The sequence below is a fragment of the Plecotus auritus genome, assembly GCF_963455305.1.
Source record: "Plecotus auritus genome assembly, chromosome: 2".
Taxonomy (NCBI): domain Eukaryota; kingdom Metazoa; phylum Chordata; class Mammalia; order Chiroptera; family Vespertilionidae; genus Plecotus; species Plecotus auritus.
The window spans coordinates 28,014,185-28,032,184 of record NC_137771.1 but is presented as its reverse complement, the minus strand read 5'-3'; the positions used below and the strand labels follow the sequence as shown (position 1 = coordinate 28,032,184).

At 46.2% G+C, this 18,000-nt stretch overlaps 3 protein-coding genes across 8 annotated transcripts in view; 1 reads left to right on the top strand and 2 right to left on the bottom strand.

The window, feature by feature from the left end:
• The window catches only part of TESK2 (testis associated actin remodelling kinase 2), a 148,188-nt gene extending 144,347 nt beyond the window's left edge, over positions 1 to 3,841 (bottom strand). The window contains exon 1 of one of the 4 annotated variants that reach the window (XM_080654460.1): positions 3,331 to 3,841. The gene's annotated coding sequence lies outside the window, so the exon portion shown is untranslated. The remainder of the gene's footprint in view (positions 1 to 3,330) is intronic. The other 3 variants (XM_080654458.1, XM_080654459.1, XM_080654461.1) reach the window with 3 other exon arrangements.
• Positions 3,842 to 7,204: 3,363 nt separating this feature from the next.
• Positions 7,205 to 11,250, bottom strand: CCDC163 (CCDC163 homolog). Of its 2 annotated transcripts, none has more exons than XM_080654469.1 (10): positions 10,757 to 11,250; positions 10,608 to 10,641; positions 10,203 to 10,393; positions 10,012 to 10,093; positions 9,661 to 9,847; positions 9,482 to 9,549; positions 8,962 to 9,029; positions 8,632 to 8,720; positions 7,740 to 7,867; positions 7,205 to 7,492 (listed from the first exon to the last, which is right to left on the bottom strand). In XM_080654469.1, exons 1-10 carry the CDS (start codon positions 10,826 to 10,828, stop codon positions 7,374 to 7,376), a joined length of 1,038 nt encoding a protein of 345 aa, XP_080510595.1. In that variant the 5' UTR covers positions 10,829 to 11,250; the 3' UTR covers positions 7,205 to 7,373. The 2 variants fall into 2 exon arrangements, with proteins under 2 accessions (XP_080510595.1, XP_080510596.1); XM_080654470.1 differs by having other exon boundaries at positions 10,203 to 10,390.
• A 182-nt stretch (positions 11,251 to 11,432) lies between these two features.
• Positions 11,433 to 17,842, top strand: MMACHC (metabolism of cobalamin associated C). 2 transcript variants are annotated; one of them, XM_080654471.1, is made up of 4 exons: positions 11,464 to 11,616; positions 13,430 to 13,624; positions 14,658 to 14,810; positions 15,500 to 17,842. In XM_080654471.1, exons 1-4 carry the CDS (start codon positions 11,536 to 11,538, stop codon positions 15,914 to 15,916), a joined length of 846 nt encoding a protein of 281 aa, XP_080510597.1. In that variant the 5' UTR covers positions 11,464 to 11,535; the 3' UTR covers positions 15,917 to 17,842. The 2 variants fall into 2 exon arrangements, with proteins under 2 accessions (XP_080510598.1, XP_080510597.1); XM_080654472.1 differs by lacking the exon at positions 14,658 to 14,810 and having other exon boundaries at positions 11,433 to 11,616; positions 15,500 to 16,346.
• Positions 17,843 to 18,000: the final 158 nt, after the last annotated feature.

The window sequence follows — 18,000 nt, the reverse complement described above, 5'->3', positions numbered from 1 at the left end:
AGGTACAGAACAGTGGAGAACCATGGGTTAACTTTTGCATGAAAAACGGTAAAAATATGAAAATAATAATCATTTGCCTAAAGAAAGTCTAAAAGAATATAAAGAAAGTAGTAAAAGTGATTGGGAATGGGCATGGAACTAAGTCGATGGGGGAATAGGCATAGAGTGACACTTTCACTGTTTACATAAAACATAAATATGTAAATATTTACTTAACCAATTGAATGTGTTACCTAATCAAAGATTAAATTTTTAAAAAACAACAACTAAAGCTCACAGAGGATAAGAAATTTGCCTACAACCATATAGCTAACAAGGGTTGATTATAGTTAGGATTTCCATTGCTTTTCCTTTCTGAAATTTTCAGGAATGGAAGACTTAAAAATCATCACAAGAAGGCTTTTTTATGAAACAACTACTCCCGCTGAATGCTCAGCAAAAAATAGTACTAGTATGTTCACACTGAAGTCATCTCCATAAGATGACTTGGAAAAAAGTATAATACTCATTGTTGGTCCAAAACATTCACTATCACCCACACTATACAATATGATGATTGGGCTTCATTCATTGACAGGAGACGAAATTCTCATAAAAGCCCTTATCATAGATTTCAAATTCCAACACAACATTCATCTGGCAAACAATAAAGTGTACGACACTAAGAATATATCTATAAACACTTTCATATAGGGAAAAAAGCATTAAAGCAAGTCAGCTTTCTACTCTAAGTGAGACAATGAATGAGTGCATATGTAAATACATAATTTTATGTTTAAAATTAACCTAAGTACAAAATGTTATTGGGGATCCTTGTGTGGTGAGTCCCTAGCCTCGCCTTCCAAAACATATACTTTTAAATAGAATTAAACAGGCCCATCATATGCCAACTTTCAAAGGATTTGTGTTTGAGATCATCTGTATAAGAGAATAATACATCATACATCCAGGGCACCAAGTATCTGAGGATCTCAACATTAATTCACATACAAACATCTGTACCACCTAGAACTACTTTCTAACAAGTGCCAAGGAACTCCAATGCAATTCTGAGTGCCTCAATTCTGAGCAGCCCCACCTATAGGACCCAATATCTCCTCTGTTCCATTTGCTGCTATCATATTGGGTCACTATTGACATTCATACTGATGACATGTTCAACATAGTTAGCACCTTAACCTCCCACTACTTCAATAAACTATACTTCCATTCCCCTTCAACAGCACTAAGACAGTTACACCGTTTTTTTGTTTTTACCTTGAAATACTGAACTCCCAGCTTTCCCATTCTGTATTTCATAGAAAACCTCGTCTTCAACACATTTCTGTTTGTGTCCTTATTCTCTAAGGATGCCAGACCCTCTGAAGGTTTTACTTCTTATAATCCCAGTCCTATTACAAATATATTATTTCTAATTTTAACTGGGCCCTCAATGTGGTCAGCTATCTTTGTTTTTTAACTCCTTAATCCATTCCTCTTTCATTTTCCACAAAATATTTCCATGGCCATAATTGTAATATCCAAATCATAAACTCACCATAGTTCGTTCCATCTCCAGAGAAAACTGACTTCACAGATAATTAATCACACCAAGAAAATAAGGCCATCTATCAAATCCCCTCACTTTCGTTCCCATCTATCATTATCTTCACATCATTATCCACCTTGATTTCTATCCTTTTGGTGTCAAAGAATGAAATGCCCAACATATTTCCTAGGTAAATTTCCCCTCAACTCACAAAACTGTTCCACCCATACTAAAGAGAAAAATACACACGTGCCATAGTGGAAAGAATACAGGTTTCAAAGCTAGACAGACCTTGTTCAAATTCTTGCCTATAGTCTTTCCAACTATAAGAGGGATACTAATTCCTAAGTCACAATGCTGTGTGATCTACAAAGCATCTTTATGGTGCCTAGAATATAATATACTCAAAATAAAGTTTCACTACCATCGACTCTCCTTCACAACCACATTTGTTGAAAGAGTATTTTTACTCACTGCCCCCATTTACTCCTCAATCCACTATGATCTAACTACTGCAATTATTGCCATCATCATGGTATCTAAAGTGTCTTTCAAAGGGAACAAATGATTTCCTAATTGCAAAATTCAATGGTTTCTTCCTAATCCTCATTCTACTTGACCTCTGGAACACCAGACACTGATGGTTGTCCCCTCTCTCTTGAAACTCTTTCTTCCTTTGGCTTCTATTATGCCATTCTATTCCAGTTCCTGTCCCATTCCTTTAAACCCTCTTTCTCAGTGTCTATTACCCTTCCAACAACAATGTTCCTTGTGGTCCGCAGCCCTTCTCTTCTTTCAGTATTACAGTCCATACTAAGGCTTCAAATATCACCCATATATTCTCTGCTGATCCTTCAAATTTATGTATTCCATTCTAACCTTCTTCCCAATTTTCAGACCAAAATTTTCAGCTACCCACAGTAATATCTGAAAAACACCTCAAACTGAACTTGTCCAAAACCAAATTCATTACCTTCCCTCAAAATTGTTTATGTTCCCCACTTCAATTAACACTACCAACCCACCCCATCAGTCAAGTCAGAAACCTCCCACTAATTCTGTCAACTGTTTTGAAACTTCATCGAATTGCATGCCATTCTCTTCATTTTCCTACCATTACTCCAGTTAGCACACTAGTTTTCCTGCCTACCTAAGCTTTCTGCATCCACACTGTCTTCACTTTCAGTTCTTCCTCCACATTTTCATCAGATAATCAATCATACCAAACTCCTACTTACAAAACCTGCAATGACTCCCATGCCTACGTAATAAAGTCCAAATTCCTCAGCAAGGTTTTCTTAGAGGTATAAATTGAAAGGCTTTAAAACAATACTGACTTCGTCCAGAGTCTTCAAGTGAAGTGTAAAGGCAGAGGAGGCAGCGGAGAAGAGGGATGACGGGAGGAGAGAGGCAGTGGTGTCTGAGGGGAGGAAGAATCTTTCGCGGGTAGAAGTGGATGTTTGCGAGGCAAGTCTATGTTTGAGGGAAGCAAAGTGAGGGAGACCAGATCTCTGAGGGAGGAGGGTATAACTGAGAGGAGGAGGTTCTCAATGTGGAGTTGGAGGTCTCAGAAACAGTTCTCTTAAGAAATTAAATTTCTTGAGTCTCTGAAGTGAGGAAAGTCCCTGAGAGGAGTCAAGGACCAGGTCGTGATATGAAGGAACTTCTAATGGGTTCCAGGCCTCTGAGGCTGAGAGGGTGAGAGTGAGGGGGCTGGGGCGGGGGTTGTCCCGGGACCTTAAGGGAAGTGGAAAGGGAAGGGGAAGGAGAAGAGGAGTGTCCCCAAGAGCTGAGAGGCACACCTTTGGGAAACGAAGAGGTCCTGTCGGTGTCAAGCAACCCGAGCGCCTATGCTCCGGAGCCGAGGCGACGTAGCAGCCGCGGGCGCGGGCCCGGGTGCCCCGGATTTGAGCCTCACGTGCTCTGCTGGCGTTACCTGAGGCGGGACTGAGCAGCCAGAGGGGTGCCTGCGCGAGCGGGAGGGGGAAGCGGCGGCAAAGAGGGAGCATAGTAGCCCTCACAGCTCGGAGGCGGCAGCGGCTCTTAGCCTGCAGAGGCGGTGGGGGTCCCTCGCGCAGAAGCCGGCGATTCCGCAGGGCTAGCGGCGGCGGAGGACGGGGAGTCTACTGCCATGGCCCCACAGTCAGGGCCGCTCCCCCCGCCTGTTTGGCGGGACCAGGATGATCCGTCCGGGGAGCCAGAGAGGGCAGATGGAAGACTCGCAGGGCTCCCCAGCCGCCTGCGACTGAAACGCCTGCCCAGCCGGTCAGAGGAGTTGGGGGCGTGGCTTTCGTGGGCCACGCCCTTCTCCTCAAGCCCTCCCTCATAGCAGCCAATCAATAGTCAATCCTTAATCAACGAGGTGGTGAAACTGACCAATTAGTGTCAGGAATGCCACGTGGTATGAGGGTGGCACAATGGGCGTCGAGAAAAGCCAATCAACAGCCCTAGGCGCCAACTCTGGAGGAGGAAGGGAACCAATAAGAAGGAAGTGGAGGTGAAAACAGAAGAGGCAGTGTGCTGGAAAGGAGGAACGGGGCGGAGGGAATGCACCTGGGGGAAACCCCAGGCCGAGAGCCTCGCAGAAGGCGGGACAGTAAACACAAAGTGGACCAATCGAAATTCCAAACACATAAACGAGTGATAATTAACAAACTCAAAGAAAATGTATTCGACTGGCTCAACTTTTGGGTTGGTGAAAGTATAGTTAAGACTATCTTGTTTAAGGAAAAGTCTTGTGAGCACAGCCTTCCGCATCTCAGCATAATGGCGGGGGTGGGAAGGGGGTGTCGCGGCAGGAGGAAACTGTTACATAAACAATTACTGTGTTAACGACTTGAGATAGTAACAGCAATGGATAGGGTTAAACAAAAAGCTGAAGGAGCAATTAATCTAGGTTAAGAGATTAATTCTGGTGAAGGCTACTTAGAGGAGGTAACACTTGAGTTGGCTTGAAAACCGAGGATTTTGAAAGAGCTGGGTAGAGACTAAAATTCTATTCAGCGGTTCATCAGGCACACATTTCTTCATGCTTTCCATATGCCTGGACCTTGGGCACTTATAACCTTTTTTTATTGAGCCTGCTGGCATGGCTCAGTGGTTGAGTGTGGACCTATGAACCAGGAGGTCACAGTTTGATTCCCAGCCAGGCCACATGCCTATGTTGTGGGCTCAATCCTCAGTAGGGGGGGAGGGTGGAGGAGGTAAGCAAACAATGATTTTTATTTATTTCAGAGAAGAAGTTAGAGGGAGAGACAGAAAGTCAATGATGAGAATCATTGATCAGCATGCCTGGGGTTTAGAGATCAACTTTCCTACATATTTAGACTTGTCTCCTAGACCTGCTGTCAAGGGTCTGACAGATGAGTGGAATCTGAATACAGCAGAATCCTCAGTTTCACTTTCTGTGGTTTCAGTTACCCATGGTCAACTGTGGTCTGAAAAAATTAAGTGGAAAATTCCAGAAATAAACAATTCATAATTTTAAATTATAGCCATTCTGAATAGTGTTATGAAATCTCATGTAGTCCTGCTACATCCTGCTGAAATGTGAATCATCCCTTTGTCCAGCATATCCATGCTGCATATGCTACACACTTGCTGGCTAGCCACTTAACAGCCATCTAGATTATCAGATCGACTGTCTGATCAGTGCTTGTGTTCAAGTAACCCTTAATAATGTCTCATTCACCTCATTTCATCTCTTCACATAGGCATTTTATAATCTAACATCACACGGTGAGTACAGTACAATATTTGAGAGACCACATTCACATAACTTTAATGACAGTATATTGTTATAATTGTTCTATTTTATTAGTTGTTAATCTCCTACTGAGCCTAACTTATAAATTAAACTTTGTTATAGGTATGTATGTATGGGAAAAAACCTAATATACACAGGGTTTGGTACTCTCTGTGGTTTCAGGCATCCACTCAAGGTCTTGGAACATATTCCCCATGGGTATGAGGAGATTACTATAGTTGGAGTATAGGTGATGTGCATTCCTGGTAGCAATAGAGTATTTGGTAGAGGATAAGAATGGAAAGATAAGAGGTTTAAATGTAGGTTGGGCTTCAATGCCAAATTTGTCCTTTGTTTTTTTTATGCTGTGTATAAAAGATTCCTGAGCAGGAGAGAAGCCTTAACAGGACACTGTTTTAGGAAGATTAATTATTAGCTCACAGGATCTCTGAAGGGAGAAAAGAGCACTGTAGCCTAGTCCCCTTGGCCAGAAACCTTTTCTGTATTACGTATTCTTCTGGAAACAGGTCATATGCTGCCACCTGGCGGTTCAAATATCATTGATCCACATAGCTATTAAATGTTTCTGCTGTGAAGAGCTCTGGCACCCTTGCAAACATATCTTCCACAGAGCCCAATGTAAAGTAGCTGATAAGTAGAGCACTGGTAGTAAGTAAAACTAAATGAATAATTCCACCATGCCAGATGTATCACCTGACTAGTAAAAGATTTAACAATCAGGAGTTCCTTATACCTGGTTTAGCAGGAAAGTAAGCCTTGATGGGAAGTTTTTTGGTTTGTTTTTTAAATAGGTTCTGTTTGACCTGATCTCTTCCATTCCACTCTCAGCAATCTCCCTAATGCTGTGGGGTAAAAACCAAAGACTGCATTATTTAGATATCAAAGGCCACTCTTCATGACCTGTCTGCTACTTATTTCAGGGCCTTGAATGCACCCCATAAAGGAAGTAATTCCTGCCATCAGTCTTTTATGATGCTTTTATTTCAGATAACTGTTTCCTCTTCCCCAGCTGGAATGAGCTAAGCAGTGGGACTTTTACATGAGCCCACTGCTTATCTTAGCTCAGGGTAAATACATACTAGAACTGGTATGTAATAAACATCCATTTGGTGGATGAATGGCATTATAGTTTCGCTATATTTAGCAGTGGAAGAGATCCCATGAGATCTCAGTGAGATGCTATTGCTACTAAGGAAATCCTGAACTGCATTGTCTAAAATACAAAGCCCAAATAAGGAGAAAGTAATGTACCCATAGTCTACCTAGGAAAACATTTTCCAGAGAGCAACCGGTGGTGGAAGGATCAGATCCAATAGCCACAAAAAAATTTTTAATATAATGGGAAATATCAGAGGGCATCACTCCTAGTAAGCATAAGTATTGAATCATTAGATTTGTTTCAGTTAATAAATATATACATTTATATTTACTAAGCTATAATGTAACCTATTTCTTACTGGAGGTCACAGTCAAAAAATTGTAAACCCACTGGATTAGAGGCAGAGAGATTGAAAGGAGACCAGGAAGTAGACTGCTACAGAAGTGTAGCCTGTACTGCTTAAGGATGAAGAGGTGTGGAAGGGCTGGAGTAAGCCTCAAGAGCAGAAATGGAGACAAGGAGAGAAAGCCTCCTATTACGGTCCAGGGCCCACTAGAATGTTTCGTCGTCCTCTGCATCCCCACAGTAGTACTGCCCAGAGCATTGTTCTACCTCTCCCACCAAAATGAGAGCTCCCACCTCCTTCCAAATTCTACTGAGCACAGGGTTTGAATTCAGAAGGTACAGATATAAATATCTATGAACTTGGATTTCCGAGAGAGATGGTAGGTAGTAGTCATGTTACAGGAGGAAGAAAAGGTACAGCTGAGTCTATCCCATGTGGGTGCTGATTCACAGAAAACACATCAGAGAGGGTTAAGCCATTTTACTGCAGTTGGTGGGCAGGTGGGCAGGCAGTGACAAGACTCAGTAGGGAGGGCAAATACCAGCTAGATCAAGAGGGTAGGGGCAGGGAGCCCAGAAATGGGGCCTTGAGGAGAAGGTGAGCAAAGACTTTATCCTACTACTCTTACAAATCCCTACAGGTCACTCAGGAGTATCTTGGAGCCATTAAAGGATAGGTCCTCCTGCTCAAGGCTCTGGACCTGGAGCTGAAAGTTGTTGGGTTCCAGATTAGGAAGGGTGCTCTTCTGGAGATCTAAGAGGAGAGAAAGGAAAGACAGAACAAACCATCAGGAAGCACTGTGATACACAGAACTAGGCTTGTCTGTTGGGGAAGTACATATAGGTCTGAGTTGGGAGAAGTAGCAACAGAGGTCGATGGATTCACAAAGAAAAAGGCAGAGACTCCATACTACCTAGTGCCAAACAATTAGGCAGGTGGCATTCAGGCATCATTTAGATTCAGCCTTCCCCACAACTGGGATCCCTGCCCTTATCCTCACCTAGCTTCTTTAAAAGTTCCCAGCTACTGTTACTGTCCTGATGACTGACTTCAGAGCTAGATGAAGAAAGAGACATGGCAAAGGTGGCAGCCAGGGGTAGTTTCGACTCAAGGACGTGAACAGAGGTCCTGGAAAGGAAAAGAAATGGTGATGGTGGGTCAAAGGGGCCCTTCCAGCATGGAACTGTCCTCCTTCCTGAGGCCAGAACTCACACTTTATCTTCCAAACATACAGATACCTCACTGACTCCATATCAAATAAAGAATACCCACTACTGCCCTTTTGGGCTGTAACCCAGATATTCATGCTGCCCCTATCAGCCCATCCTATATAATAAAAGCCTAATATGCAAATAGACCAAAAGGCAGAACCATCAGTCAGAGGGGAGCGGGGCTAGCGAGCAGGCAGCACCAGCCCAGCCAAGGCAGGTGCCAGTGGGCAGAGCGAGTGGACAGCAATCAGGGGTGGCCGTGACTGGCAGCAGTGGGGTGATGGGGGGATGAGGCTGGCCACTTGCCAGCCCTAGATCGGCCCGCCGGTCACCTCCCGCAGAGGGAGGCCACCAGTGGCAGCAATGGGGGGTGGGGCCAGCCCCTTACTGGCCTGGGCCATTTCCGATCAGCCCACCTGTCGCCTCCCGCAGAGGGAGGCCAGACTGCAACTCAGGCCCACTCCCCACAGGGAGCGGGCTTAAGCTGTCAGTTAGACATCCTCTGAGGGCTCCCGGACTGCGAGAGGGCGCAGGCCAGGCTGAGTGACCACCCCCAAGTGCACGAATTTTCATGCCCTGGGCCTCTAGTGTCAAATATAGGATAGCTGAACTTTGGTCCCCAATTCCTGGCCTCTGTAAGACAAATCCCTTCCACTGACAGAGCTACCCACACCCCCTGACCTGAGGAGGTCATGCTCCCGCCGGGCATCCTCGGCCTCTGTCCTGGCAGCCTCCTTGCCCTCCTGGCCACTCTGCAGCTGCTCCAACATCTGCCAGATTATGGTCCCAGGTAGAACCAAACCTCTCCCTCTCTAGGAGAAACCCCCCTCCCCATAATTGGAAGAGAGGGCTTAGGAAGAAGAGCTTCAAGGGAGGTGAAGTCATCACGGGGAAGAGGAAGAGACAGGGAAGGGAAAGAGCATCCTGGCCTGCCTGCAGAACAGGATAGACAGAGAAAGGGAGGGGCCACAACAGGGAGTTATGAAGGGATAGGTCCAATCCTGGTCCTACCTTCCAGCTGCGGGCCTGAGCTTGCCGCCCCTCAGCCATCTGTTTCAGCATCAGCTCCTGATGCTGGGCTGCAGATGAGAGAACATGTAAGAAGGCTGTTGTCTAATGTCCAGCTTGTGGGCTCAATCCCCAGTGTGGGGCGTGCAGGAGGCAGCCGATCAATAATTATCTCTCTCATCAGTGATATTTCTATCTCTCTCTCTCCCTCTCCCTCCCTCTCTGAAATCAATAAAGATTTTTTTTTTTTTTTTTTTAAGAAGAAGGCTGTTCCCCAACTTCTTTCCTTCTTCCTCCCTGCCTTGTTCCCAGTCTGGTGCTGAAAACTGAGATAGAAGCATTCTGGTCCAGCTGATAGGAAGTTTCCAAGCTGACTGGGGAGAGTAGGATCACACCTTTGGAGGCAAGACAAATACTTGGCCAGACTTCGAGTAGCTCAAGCATTTAGAGGTATGGCCACTTACTGGGAGAATAAGGCTTTCCAGAAAACAGGACATGTGAACCTCCTCCATCTTTTACTCACTTAGCTGGTCCCGCAGCAACTTCAGTTCTTCCCTCAGAACCTCTGACTCCTCCCATAGCAGTTGCCTCCTACAGGGATGACAGCAGTTTCATTCTAAATGGCCAATCAAGAAGCCCAGAGGAGGCTACCAGAGTACCTGGAGTTCAAAGGCCTGAAGGAGAGGTCTTGCCATCACTTACTCATTCTGCAGCTCTTGGTGAAGGCCACTGGTAACACTGCACTTTTGTGGACCTGCTTGTATTTGGGCGTGGGCCTGCTCCTGCACCTGGCTCCGAAGGCCCCTCAGTTCCCTTCTCAGCCGGTCCAGGCGTTGCTCCAGGAGAAGAGCCTTCCGCTCTGGACCCCCCTGCAGCAACTTTAGTGATGCTATAATAGAACAAGTTGGGGGGTCAACCCCTCTAAGAACTTCACACATGAGCCTAGAGACTCCACTGTGAATCAAGATACAAATGCACACACAACAAGTGTGCCACAAAATTGTTTGCATATGTATGAGGCTTTGTGTATGAAGAAAAGAACTGGCCAGATACCTTCCAGGGCACAGATTTGGTACTTCTGCTGCTCTTGCTCTTTCAGCAGGCCCTGCACAGCTTGTCTTAGTGCCTCAGTCACCTACCCAGGCAGAAAATCACATGAGCTACTGTGATACCCCAACCCCTGGTATCCTTGTCTCACACAAACACCACATATACTAGTACACACCTAGGATTCCAAGCCTCACCTGACCCTGGGATCGAAGCTGGGATCGAAGAATAGTAACTTCATCCCAGAGAGAAGATGTCTTATGGACCTCAGCCCAATTTAGCCTCTCTGGAACAATAGGGGTCTCTAGAGCCCAAGGCTGTTGAGCTTGGGCTCCTGGTTGGGGAAGCAAGTGATTAGGAGGAATCCAGGTCCCAGTCAGATCTCCTGCTGAGGAAATAAAGAAGGGACAAATACAAGACTTAGCAGGGGGTGGGTGTTGAGGGGGATAAGAGGGGACAGATGTTTGTTCAAGAAAGTAAATAGTTGGACACCGGAAGGAATAATGGATGGTACAGGCACTGGAAAAGGAAGATCCTGAAAGAGATATTCCTGAAAGGGAGAAGAGATCCTGAAAGGGGGTAGAAAAGGAGACAATACTTACCTGCAGCAGAGACGCCACGGGGATACAACCGCTGCTACAAAAGAAACACGTGCATGTTCATGAGATTTGTCCGAGTCCTTTAACCCACACTCCCAAGGGCATTCCTGCTGTTGAACAAGCAAACAACCGGGGGCCTCACTTCCCCTTACCTTAGTCCTGGCCACATTTCCGTCAGTAGCATTGAGAAGCGCATCGAGCTGCTCAGACCAGCTCAGGTTCATACTCACAGCCTACGGCAAGGGGTCTGTCTCCCCGGCGTCTTGTGCCCTTGCTCTCCCAGTACGGAACAACCGACACACAACCCAGGAAAGGCCACAACGTCAAATTGAAAGAGGGAATACTAGGGGTAGGGATGCAATATCAGACCAAAACTACGCCTCAGGGACTAGTCAGGGGAGAGGCGTACTTGGGGAACTAAGGGAAAAGCGGGATACCCTGATATGTACATATTAGGAGGGAGTTTAAGGCGCCGAATCTTGGTTAAGACCTCCCCAGACGCAGGATACTAGCGCCATCATGCACAACCTAGGCCAGCTACTACTGCCGCCGCAGGGTTCAAAACCTCTAGCAGGCCAGGAAAGTCTGACTTAAGACTGGCTGCCGCAGCGCCATTTGGGAAACTGAGTTCTCGTCTCGCGGAAACAACCCACGATGGAGGCAACCGAACTACGTTTCCCTGGAGGTAATACGTGCATGCACACCCCCACCGTGAAGCTTGTCGGGAAACCGAGTCTTTCTGATTCCGTAGTGGTTGTTTCCAAGGAACAAATGAACTACGTATCCCAAGATGCATCGCGCAAAGTCAACTGTGTCCCGCTATGGGTCGCACAAGTTCTTGGGAAATGGAGTCCAAGCTGCCCTGAAAATTAACGGCCCCGGTTATCCTTGAGACTCCATTCCCCAGCAAGCTCAGCGTGTAGCATACAGCATGGAGCCGCAAGTCGCTGAGCTGAAGCAGAAGATTGAGGACACGTTGTGCCCTTTTGGCTTCGAGGTTTACCCCTTCCAGGTTTGTTTATCTCTCCCGCGGTGCTAGGGTGAGGTATATAATTGACCTCGGAGCTACCGTCGTGAGGCCCGTAAGCCTCCTGGTCCTTCCGGAGCTCCTCTGGTCCCGTGTACATCTGATCTCCTGGGACAGAATGTCACGGGGGGCTTGGGTAGGTAGGAGCTATCGACGATCCAGTAACCTTGTGGCTGTCACTTAACATAATCGACGGGAATAAAGGCACCCTTAGGGCCAGAATCACTTGGGAAGCTTCCTGAAGGAATTAGAAGAGGGCAAGTCTTGGAAGGTTTGCATGGCTAGGATTTAGGTCATTTGAAAAGGAAAGGACATTCCTGCTGTTGAACAAGCAAACAACTGGCTGGTTTGTTCCTTCCAACAGAAGAATAATTAATAGTGTTGCCAATCACCAGCCACTGGGCTGGGTATAGCAACTGCACCCTACTGACACACAAGTCTTGCACCACCACTTTCCCTTGTTTATATAAGTTCATTTTCTCCTTATCTGGTGCCCCCTCCACTGAGCTATATACTTGGACAGAAAGCTAAATCAGCTCAGCTTGAACCCTTTGCGTATTGCTTAAGAGACAGCCCACTTTCAACCCTTCCACTGAGTGGCCCACAGCAGTACTAGGAGAGGTTATAGAGGAAGGGGATAGGTTGGGTCTCGTTTGAGAGAGAGGACTTTGCAGAAAAAAAATGGAGTTGAGCTTTATATGAAAAGATAGATTGGTCCCAGCCAGTGTGGGTCATTTGGTTGCATCATTCCATGCACCAAGAAGTCACCAGTTCAATTCCCAGTCAGGGCACATGCCCAGGTTGCAGGCTCAAACCCCAAAGGCGGCTGATCGATGTTTCTCTCTAAAAGTTAGTAAAAACATTTTAAAAAGAAAAGATAGGTTGGAAGGAAGGAGGGTTATGTACATCCCAAATATCAGGAGCAGCTTGAATAAAGGAGGTGGTGGGTAGCAGATATGAGGGGACAGTAAGGATGCCTATCTGGTGGGTCAGGTGGACTTGGCTAGTTGGAGCTATTGTACTGAAGCCCTGCCAGTCATTCTAGGCTCCTACTCTCACTTCCCCACCCCACATCCAATCAGCCACCAGGACCTTTAGGAATCTGTCTCCTAAATCTCCCAAATCCATTCTCTTCCATCCAATATATGTTCTAGTCCAAACCATTTCACATTTGGATTTACTGCAATAACCTTGCTGTCATTTTGCCTCCAACCCATCCTGCACACTGCAGCTACATTAATCTTTCCAAAAACGGATCATGTCAGTTTACTCCTTAAATCTTTAATGGCTTGCATTATTACCAAATTAGACCCATATACCTAAATTGGTATCCAAGGCCAGTCATAATCTCACTCCTACTGATCTCCAGCCTGCTCTCCCTCTGCTCCCCTCTGCCGACCCTTCAAACTAAACAATTTGCAATTCTCCAAATACGCCCTGTACTTTTTGCCTGACATTGCTTATGCTGTCATCTTTTAGAATACACACCAGAGTCTTCCTCCCCACATCGGCCTGTTCACTTCCCTCCCAGCCTTAAAGACTCAGCTTCCAAGAAGCCTTTTCTAATTTCAGAGGACTGTCACCTGGCCCTGTTGTTGCACCAGTCAACTGTTTTGTTCTTAGTTGTTCATTAATTCCCTCTCTATTCTAAACTTCCTGTCCAATTCAGACAAATGCCCCATAAAGACACATCACAGAGCATCAGTAGAAATTCAATGATTGAATGAATGAGATGGAGGCTGGGGCACGATATATGAGACCTTGAATGCCAGGTTAAGGTATGTATTTTCTGTTCCAGGTGGCATGGTACAATGCAGTCCTGCCTTCAGCCTTCCACCTGCCCCTGCCAGGACCTACCCTGGCCTTCCTGGTACTCAGCACACCTGCCATGTTTGACCAGGCCCTCAAGCCCTTCCTGCAGAGTGGCCACCTCCAACCACTGACTGACCCTGTGGACCAATGTGTGGCCTACCACCTAGGCCGTGTTAGAAAGGTGAGCAGCATTCATATCCTACCCCAGCTTCCAAACCTGCAACTGCTTTTAGCTACTCCAAGCTCAATGCAGGACTAGACCTATCTAAGGTTAGGAGCCACTTCCATAGGATGAAATCCAGCCTTGACATTGTGATCTCCCCATTCTGCATTCTCAATGCAAGTTGGGCCACCTTCCTCAAGCAGCCCCCCAGGTCTGAAATCAGTCTCACTCGCCCTACACTGATGGGCAACTAAATAAACCTCAGACTAGATTTCCCTTGACCTCCGAGTGAAATAGGAATAATCCAGCGTTTCCCAGGCATCTCTCACCTGTCTTTGCTCTAGACCTGGAAGTTTTATGCGTCTTTGGGGCCTTTTAACGACAAAACAATATTTCCCCACCACACACTCACATGTACATATTTATATACTAGAGGCCCAATGCACAAAATTCGTGCAAGGGTAGGCCTTCCTTCCCCCGGCTGCTGGCTTTGCAGCCCTGGCTGCCAGCTTCACAGTCCTGCCACCCACCCGCACCCACCTTGGCCTGGCGCTGCTTGTGTCCACCGCCACACACCCCTGGTTCCGCAGGCCTCCCTCTGCGAGGTGATCGTGGGGCGATGGCGGTCCCCCCCACCCCCACCACCAATCGCAGAGCACCCGCCTTGGCTGGCCTGGCACCAGTGCATGTCATAGCGTGGTCATTTGGACAGTTCTGCTGTTCGACAGTTTGGTCTATTTGCATATTATACTTTTATTATTATAGAATTATTATAGATATATACATACACTGGATCTCCCATGTCTTCCTCCACACTGGAACTCTGGAGGCCAGAGCCAGCTTACCTCTCATAATGGAGGTTTCTGAGCAAGACCTTTAAACGTATATCATTTTCTTCACACTGGACCCCCCACAGCCCCGTTTAAGGTTATCTTCCTTTCAGATACAACTTCTGAGGACAGGACCTTGTTGACACAAATTAGGGCTCTCTAGGACTAGGTCATGATTCCTGTCATGCTGAAAGAAGCCTCCATCTTGTCCTTCATCCCAGAGCCTCCCAGAGCTGCAGATTGAAGTTATCGCTGACTACGAGGTACACCCCAACCGGCGCCCCAAGATTCTGGCCCAGACAGCAGCCCATGTGGCAGGGGCTGCTTACTACTACCAACGACAGGATGTAGAGGCTGACCCCTGGGGAACCCAGGTCAGAGGGCAAGTATGAATAACTAGAGACTAAGAAAATGGTGAAGGCCCATCAAGATACCAGGTCTCACATTCTCCCACCTCCCATGGGTAAAGGAGTTTGTAGACACAATCCAGGATAAAGGTATTCCCTACCCAGCAGACCAACCCCATGTGCTTTCTGGAGTCCCTGATCAAATTAGAGAACCTAGTCTATTCATAAAACTGTTACATAATGGAGGGGGCAGAGCAATGATTAGATCAGTGGTGAGACTTTGAAATTGAGACTCAGCTTAAGAAACCCTTCCTTGCCCTGACCAGTTTGGCTCAATGGATAGAGCGTCGGCCTGCGGACTGAGGGATCCCAGGTCGATTCCAGTCAAGGGCATGTACCTTGGTTGCAGGCACATCCCCAGTGGGGGGTGTGCAGGAGGCAGCTGATCGATGTTTCTCTCATCAATGTTTCTAACTAACTCCCCCTTCCTTCCTCTCTGTAAAAAATCAATAAAATATGTATTTTTTTTTTAAAAAAAAAGAAAGAAACCCTTCCTCATGGCCAGAGTGAGCTCATCTACAAGAGTAGATGAGGCTCACATGTGGAATCAGTGTCCATTGAGTGTGAATTAAGTGAAAAAGCCTAGTTGCACTGATAGTAGCTGAACTGTGCCAAGGTGATGTCTATGACCTTGCTTTTCCTTACCCTCTCCCCAGCGTATATCAGGTGTGTGCATACATCCTCGATTTGGGGGCTGGTTTGCCATCCGAGGGGTATTGCTGCTGCCAGGAATAGAAGTGCCTGATTTGCCACCCACTAAACCCCTCGACTGTGTGCCAACAAGAACTGACCGAATTGCCCTGCTTGAAAGCTTCAATTTTCATTGGCGTGACTGGACTTACAGGGATGCTGTGACACCCCAGGAGCGCTACTCCGAAGAGCAGAAGGCCTACTTTTCCACACCACCTGCCCAGCGCTTGGCCTTGTTGGGCTTGGCCCAACCCTCAAGGGAGCCTAGTTCTGCATCCCCTGAGCTTCTGTTTACCACACTGATACCCAAGTCACAGAATCTCAGCAGAGCCAGGGGGTGGCTCAGCCCCAGGGTCTCACCACCTGCATCCCCTGGCCCTTGATACCCTCCTCACCTGTAGGATCCCTATTTATACCAATGATACTTGCTAAGACTTATCTGGCTTTGGCAAGGCAAAGGTTTTATTTTGGCTAAAAGATGATTACTTTTGATAAAAGAATTATAGTAGAGATCTTCAATGAAGATAATGAGGCTCAGAAGTCTGGTCAAGACAGTAGAAATCGAAGACTAATAAACCAATATTAGTTAATATTTCAATAGGATAAAAGACAAAGGCAGATTCTGAATTCCCACCTGCCTTGGCATATGGAATTATTGCCTGTTACCATTAGTCTGCAGTGCTACATGTTACAAGGACAAAGGGGTATTTATTGCCTGTTACCATTTATCTGCAATGCTCCAAGATGCTAGATATAGGGCATAAGGGACAACCAATCCTCTAAGCAATAGTATAAATAAATAATGAATCAGTGTTGTTGTGTGGACTGAATACATGTAAAGCATTTCTGAAACAGCCTAGTTTACTGCAGTATTATCAGCTGTTCTTAAAGGCCCTAGGACAGGGGTCCTCAAACTTTTTAAACAGGGGGCCAGTTCACTGCCCCTCAGACCGTTGGAGGGCTGGACTATAGTTTAAAAAAAAAAACAATGAACAAATTCCTATGTGCACTGCGGGACCGGGACAAGTCTGCTGCTAAGCAGGACAGGCAGCGGCACTCGGCAGGCCGGATAAATGTCCTCGGCGGGCCACATGTGGCCCACGGGCCGTAGTTTGAGGACGCCTGCCCTAGAAATTCTGTAATGCTGCTCACATGTCTTGATGTTTGGTAGGCTGGAATAGCTGATAAAAACAAGTGTATGGAAGGTCACCATATAATATATCCTCAGTTCTGAATCTGCCCTAGCTTTAAAGGCCCAGGAGGGCCCTAACCGGTTTGGCTCAGTGGATAGAGCGTCAGCCAGCAGACTGAAAGGTCCTAGGTTCGATTGCGGTCAAGGGCATGTACCTTTGTTGTGGGCACATTCCCAATGGGAGGTGTGCAGGAGGCAGCTGGTCGATGTTTCTCTCTCATTGATGTTTCTAACTCTCTATCCCTCTCTCTGTAAAAAATCAATAAAATACATTTAAAAAATAAATAAAGGTCCAGGAGGAACCCCAACCCCCAGAAATACCTCCCTCAGGACAGTGATATGAATGAGGGCCAAAAAAAGGACTACCTCAAATCAAGGCTAGAACCCAGGGAAGGTGAGAAGTGTTCAACCTTATGCTTTTGATTTGGAAGGTTCTATCCTACAAATACCAACACTGTGCTTATCTTCTCCCCCTTTCAGTTAAAAGTTACAGAGCCTCTAATTCTAACATTTTACAAAGCCAGTAGCAGATTTTCATCAGAAGCCAATCTCCCTGGGCCGGGAGGCTCAGTTGATTGAACAATAGTCCTGTACACCAGAAGGTTGCAGGTTTTATTCCCGGTCAGGGCACACATCTAGACTGTAGGTTCAATGCCCATTCAGGGCACATGTGGGAGACAACTGATCGATATTTCTCACATTTATGATTCTCTCTCCATTCCTCTCTCTCTAAAAACCAATAAAATCATACAGGTTCTCATGCAGCCCTCCCTATACTATAAAGGATAAATGCCCAAATAATATCAATCACTGGTGCCTTAACTTACAATGCAGCCTATAATATAAATGTTAAGTACCTTGGATAACACCAGAGCAGGTCTTGCTCTTCTTCCCAGATATAACAAAAAATGTTAACACCTTGCCCAGCTGGTGTGGTGTGGGTGTGGCTCAGTGGTTGAGCATCGACCCATGAACCAGGTCACAGTTCAATTCTCAGTGGGCACAAGCCCAGGTTACCAGTCCAATCCCCAGTAGGGGGCGTGCAGGAGGCAGCCAATCAATGATTCTCTCATCTTTGATGTTTTTATCCCTCTCTGAAATCAGTAAAAACATTTTTTAAAAAATGAAGTTAACAGTTTGGTTCAATTCCATTCCCTGTGTCTTGCATTTTCCCTCTATAAGTTTCGTGTTTCTGAAGCAGCTCTCACTTCTCATTTTCCCATAAGGAAAGCAAAGAATAAATCAAAGACTAATGCCCCTAAAATGAAGAAACAA